We start from the raw sequence: 6,930 nt of genomic DNA, 5'->3' as shown, positions 1-6,930 counted from the left end.
ATAAACTTTTCTATTGTATTCAAAACACAATCAAGTGCTAAAGTTGAGATGTAATATTTTGTAAAAACATACTTTATTTCTAAAAGCAACTTATTGAAGTTATATTTAATTTGAAATATCTCTGGAATCAAAATATCAAATTCTTTTTCATCTAACTCCTTGATTCTGTGATAAAATTCTATATAAAATTCACAAAATCTATGAACTAAAGTCATACCCGTACTTTCTATTGCTTGCATATATACAGTATAGCACTGCATTGGATCAAAACAAGATTTTACTAAGTATTCCAATTTCTTTCCATCGGTATCCATAATCCAATAGTTTATTGGTTTATAATTTTCTGTGATCCATGTACACGGATATTTTTTAGGTGTAAAATATTTGAATGTTATACCTTTATAAATGTAGTCGTCATTTGTCTGATTATACGGTAACGGACATACTTTAGGAAATTTATCGTAATAATCTTGTTTTTGAAACTCTAAACTCTTAAACAATGGATATTTCAAAATCACATCATCCAACAGTTCAGTAAAATTTATAAGTAAAAGGCATTGAGAAAAATTAAAAAAATTTAAAATTATAAGGAAAATGAATTTTAACTTAAAATATTTACACATAGTACTTTTTGTTCCGTACATTAACCAACGAAATATCTCATACAAGACATAAAGTACAAGTTTTTTTTGTGCATAAAATTTTAATCATTATATTTTTAGAATTTTTGATATATATTTATTACAGTCTGTATAGCCATTTGTCATTTATTTTTGTACATGCATAATTTGAGTGTATAAATAAAAAATATATTTATTCTAAAAATTTTAATATATTTAAATTTTAAAACACCAGTTTTTTTAATAAATATTTGCAAAATATATCAATTAAATTATACAACTTTAAACAAAAAATACTTTCAGGTTTATATGAAACGCGTTATGTTTGAAATATTTAATTTTCAGGTATACATAGATATACAATATGATACATTTATCATAAACCAATCTATTACTCTATTAAAAAAATTGTTTTTAGTTTTGATGCGAAGCTAAAAAGATATTAATTTTCCTATGATGTGTTTTTTCTTTTTGTAAATGTCTGTCGCCACCTTTTCTCGGCTATCACCAGACCGATTTCTTTCTACGATACGTTAAAAGATTACAAATCGTATCTAGTTTAAGATATTGCCATTAAAAATTGAAAAAATTTCCCTCGTTCCCGGTAAATGTAGTAAATCCCCAAAAAAATTACAATTTTTAGAATCACTAAGTTTTGACATTTTTTTTTTTAACTGTTTCAAAAAATAAAAAATAAAAATAATTATACAGAAACCTTAAGTGTTTCACTTTCATGTGATATAAATTTTTCTAAAACCTGACCCTCTGAAATATGCCCACAGGGTCGAATTCAAAATAGCAACTTTTTCACAAACATAACTCTTAAAAATGTTACAGAAATACTGTGTATTATAAATATATTTTAAATTAAAGCTTTTTTATGTACAATGTGTTAAAAAAATTGTTCCTACGACCCATCTTCTATGTGCAAATAGCCGTTCAAGTTGATCAAAATTTTTAAATATTTATTCATATATTACACTAATATATCATAAAACTTGTAATCAAGTTATAAATAAGTAAATAGTAGTTCATTTTGTTTTTGGAATAATCCACCAACTTATCTACAGATTTACATCTAAACATTTCTTATGATAGTGATTTTAATCACTGCATATATCAACTATACTTATACCAATTATGTCACATTCACACTGTACTGCGACCCCACTGTGCTTCCGTAAAAAACGTAAGAGTCTAGTTAATACTAAATAAGTTTTAACGAACAAATAGATAACTGTTTAATCAGGTTTTTTTACTCGAAATAATAAAATAATCATAAAGTTGATATAATTTTGTAATTTTTCAATTAATATCATAATGTTTAATAATATAGTGTAAAAAAAAGTTAGCCATTTAGGAACTTTTTTAAATATCAAAAATATATATTTATTAATAATGAAGACAATTATAAAAAAAATTAAAGGAAAAAATATTAGATTCATTTTTCAAAATTTATAAATCTCATTTATTTTAAAATAAGCATAAAAAATATGTTTTAGAATTACGTTGAATTTTTTTATTTATACTGTATGAAAAAATTGATAGAAAATAATGTCATTACTTAATATTGATTAATAAAAATATTAAATATACGATAAAAAAAAACAAGTCTTATTTAACTGTTTTATAAAGTTTAAGAATTAATTAATTATTTCAATATTAGACTCTTACCACAGTTCTCCTAGTTCTTTAGTTTTACTCGGCAAATATAATATTGTATGTTACATACACAAATAATTGATATTATTGTAATATTATAATACTCGAATTTAAATAATATCGTCAAGTATTTCGTTGTCATAATTTTAATTATAACAAAGAAATTCTATCAACATTTTTATAATAAATTATTATTAACTTAAAAAATAAAATATCCATTTTCAATATTTCCATTTAATTTCTCAAAATTTTGATTTATGCAGTCATAATGAACTAGACTAATTATTTTTTTATGCATTTTTCATTACGATTTGAATCAAATCATTTTAATGCACCAACTATTTCTTGTATTATTTATATACACCACTTTTAAGTTATTTCGTTAAATTTATTATATATTCTTCGCCCTTCTTATCAATGTACTCCATTAATCTTCGATTGTTGGGTTCATATTGACCAGCTGGTGATTTAATAGTGCGTAAAAACAGTACTACTGAAATTGCCTGCGTCTCATCAAAATCTTTATTGTCAGTGCTTGGATTTGACGCTAATGTTACAATAAAGTTAATAGCATCTTCCAAATTATTTATAAGGTTTATATTTTTTGCCGGTGTCGTTTCCTCTAGCCATTTTTCATGATCACAATTAGTCTTACCTATTTCAGATCAAAGTTTAACTTTCTATTTTAATATCAAAAATTCATATGGATTTTTTATGTAAACAAGTTTTTTGCATAAAATATTTATATAAATTTAATAGATTTATTATACAATTTATTTATCTTATAAAAACAGTTAGCTTAAATCTTATATTTTGCATAATATTTTCATTATGTGATTTGTGGTGAATAAATTATGTTTTTGCGGTTAATTAAAACTAATATTTATGAAATTTATTAATTATTTTTGTAGGAATGACCAAAGGGAAACTATGCAACTATGCACGTACCATGCTTGACTGAAGTTCCGCATTTAAAAGGGCTCTAGAAACGTAGAAAAAATCATTTTCAAAACAAAAACTTAAGAATTACTCTTCAAACAACATTTACATTGAAGTCCTTCAATATCTAGCGCTAACATAGTATTATCAAAATTTTCAACAATCTTTTGAAATAAAGCTCAACATCTTCATGTTATTTCGTATATCGTTATATTCTACATTTTAAGTATATACTTAGTAAGTTATTTAATTTATTAAGAAGAAAAAGAGAAGAATGATACCTCAAATTATTTCATTAAATTACGTTTCTTTCACAAACATAAAAGAAATGCTACTTTTTAAGTAATTATAATTGTATGCATAGATAAAGGGGGTACATAACGTAGAAGAATTTTGTGAATTATGATAAAAATAAAGCAAGCTTAAACACTACTCCTTTTTCAACTTGTTTTAATATTTAAATGCTAATATCTCAAAAAGTAATAATACAATTTTCTTTTTTTTTTTGTGAAAAAATCATTATTAAATGAAAAATTTGGACTGAATAAGAGTGTAATGAATACATGAATTGTAAAAATTTTATTGTTTATAATACAAAATATTATTATGACCATTATTTTCAATTATCTATTGATTAAAATTATTAAATTAATAATAATACAATTCTAAACAGCTACTACTGAAATTAAAAGCTTCAACTCAACCGCTCCTAATTAATATATATATCGCAGCTCTTATAAAGAATTGTTTACATTAAATAAAAATGTGGATTTAATAACCAAATAGTCTTGATAATAATATTATTTTTTTCTGATCAATTATTATTGTTTTAAAAATGTTTAAAAATTTAGAACTAAAATATAAATTTATTATTTTGGTTTTTATAAAACAGGAGGCAACAGTAATCTGTTACAACGAGCTATAAATTATTATTTATTATTACTGTTCTACAATATTAAAAATAATAATCATTCTTACTATCGTAATTGGCAGATAAGACAACAAAAATTATAATTCAAAACTTATTTATATGACATCATGGAGATATGGCAACTACTGTATATTAAATATCAAATTATCAATAAAAAAATTGGTTAACTTTTACAAGTAATAACAGAATAACGTTTAATAAAATAAAATATATAAACAAAATTTTTTTATCTATTATATCAATAAACTATAGTAGAGATCCCATTAAAAATATTTAACTACATATTATTGTAGTTTTATGAATTAAACAATATTTTCCTTTATTAATAATGTTCAAAACTTTATTAGATAATGAGTGTCTTATTTTTAATCGATCACTCTGCATATAATTTTTTCTTCAAATAGAAAATACATATAGTATTGTAAATCCAAATTTATTTTTTTGGACATTGTTAGTATCCTACTTATATGACATATTAGAATTTTTCAAAGTTTCTATGATTATTCAAAGAAGTCAAAAATTGATTTATCTACCTATTTACTTATTAACAATATCAATTCAATATCTTTAACTAATAAATTATGTTTAACATTTATAATATTCAATCATACATACCATTATCTTCGTTTTCGACCAAACATTTCTCAAACAAAGATTCTTGAGAAATTTTAGGTAAATTTAAGTTTATTATTGGCGTTATAGTGGGTAACGGAGGATTTTTAGCAATGGTTTTTTCTATTCTATATTTATCTTTTTCCATATCTTCAACGCGATTTGAGATAGTTTGATATTGATTTTTTTTTTTGTATTTTTTCTCTCTAGCATCTATTTTAATTTTTAAAAGTCCTCCTGGACGTGGAGACGGACTAAAATAACAAAATTATCACAAACATATTACAGACATTTTCAAATGGAAATACCATATTATTTTTATATATTCTTGTTCGTCATAACAAAAAAAAAAAATTTATTTGTATAAATTTTAAACGAGATACGCTACTTTGAAATTTAAGGTATTTAAAAAAAAAATGCAGTAGTTCTTCCATCATGTGTCAATGCACGTAGTCAGAATAACTAACGACCTATAACGTTCGTGTTAGTTATGATTTTTTCTTAGTAAACCCTAAACTTAAGAGAGCCGAGGAACGCTTAATATTAAATAAAATAAACTATTTCTTTTACAAAATATTTTTTTTTATTAAACTTAATCTAATGGTGTAAAAAAAATAGGATTACCATTTGAAAATGAAGTTGATACAAGTTTTAAGCATTAAGGATGGTGGTAGCAATTTAATATTTCTTTTGAAACAGCGCATCAAAGATCCATTATGATTAAAAAAAAAAAATGCTTTTTCAACATAATTTTTGAAAACATTCCGGGAATACTGACACTTATATATATATATTTATTTATGCAATATACTTATATATGAATAAAAATAAAATTCAAACTTTAATTTGGCTCTTATTTTTTTCTCAGCTCTCAATTAACCAAATATTTTGAACGATACATCAAATGATAACAAGTATTAGTTAAAGATATTACCCTCAAAAATTGAAAAAAATTCCACTTTATCAATTAAAAAGTTACTTAACCAAGATTTTCCATATAAACAATTAAAATCATTAATTTCTAATGTTTATAAAGTATTTATTGTCGAATTAGGTTTGATGTGATAATAGGTTTCAGCTACAAAATTTAATAATTTTACTGTGTTATTAATTTTTTATCATTATTTGTGTGTTACTAACAGTCTATAATATTCCAAATTTTTTGGTAACATGTTGTGATTTGGTAAAAAATGATTTTTATTTACACCTGAATTTAACTGTTAGCGCAAATCATTATATAATATTGTATCTTTATCTTTGTTTATCTCACCGGCAATGTGTTTTTTGTAGCATAGGTTTAATTAGTGTACGTTCTTCCGCTGAACCATCAGCGACGCGCTCATAGTCACAATTGTATTTAAATATTTTCATTTAAGTTTTAATTATACATAAAAATAAGGAACACATATTTTGTAAAAATTATTCATTCTTGTTTAAATTTAATGTTTATTACAATAGTCTCTAAATTAAAAAATATCAAACGAATTATTTATAAGTGAGAGTTAGACTATAATAATCCCGTTACAAAACATTAACAAAAAGTTTTTACAATTATAATCAAATTTTATAATACACTCGATTGAGTAGATTTTTTTAACCAAATTTTGATTGGTGTTTTTAGTTAACGTAAATCATTAAAATTAATTATGTTCTGAATATTTCAATTTTAGAATATTTTTAAACACCATAAATTACTTAGAAATGACTACTATGATTTCTATTTAAGTGATCTATTTACAATAGAAATGCAAAAAAGATATTGAGCTTTTCTGATAAATTTACAGTAAATAGTAATTATACAATTTCCTGACTCCATATGAATCTTAACAATACCATTTTTTACTATTTAATGATGTCAATTTCAATCTTGCAAGTTGAGCTAAAAATTATTGCATAAATTCATTTTTTTTTTTACTATAAACTTTCACAAAAATAAACTTTAAATGACCAAACAATTAGGTGAAAAATAAAATTTTTCACTGATCATTTTTAAAATATTAAAAATCAAAATCTGTAATAATTTAAAACAATTGTTTTTAATTATTTTTTTATCGTAATAAATCATTTCAAATATAATATTAATAATTTCTATGTAATTCTTGGTGTTTAAATAGATGATACAATTAAAATATTCAGAACTATTTTCCTTATAGTTATATCCTATCA

At 22.6% G+C, this 6,930-nt stretch overlaps 1 protein-coding gene across 1 annotated transcript; it reads right to left on the bottom strand.

The window, feature by feature from the left end:
* Positions 1 to 2,547: 2,547 nt before the first annotated feature.
* Positions 2,548 to 5,023, bottom strand: LOC126898065 (uncharacterized; the record flags this gene model as incomplete). The annotated part of the gene is made up of 2 exons (XM_050672013.1): positions 2,548 to 2,937; positions 4,768 to 5,023. Coding segments are annotated over 2 exons (537 nt in total), but the record flags the coding sequence as incomplete, so codon positions are not given.
* Between the last annotated feature and the right edge of the window lie 1,907 nt (positions 5,024 to 6,930).

The sequence above is a fragment of the Daktulosphaira vitifoliae genome, unplaced genomic scaffold (assembly GCF_025091365.1).
Source record: "Daktulosphaira vitifoliae isolate Bord-2020 unplaced genomic scaffold, ASM2509136v1 Scaffold_2, whole genome shotgun sequence".
Lineage (NCBI taxonomy): Eukaryota > Metazoa > Arthropoda > Insecta > Hemiptera > Phylloxeridae > Daktulosphaira > Daktulosphaira vitifoliae.
Note: the sequence above shows the minus strand (reverse complement) of the source record. Positions and strands in the feature narration are given on the sequence as shown.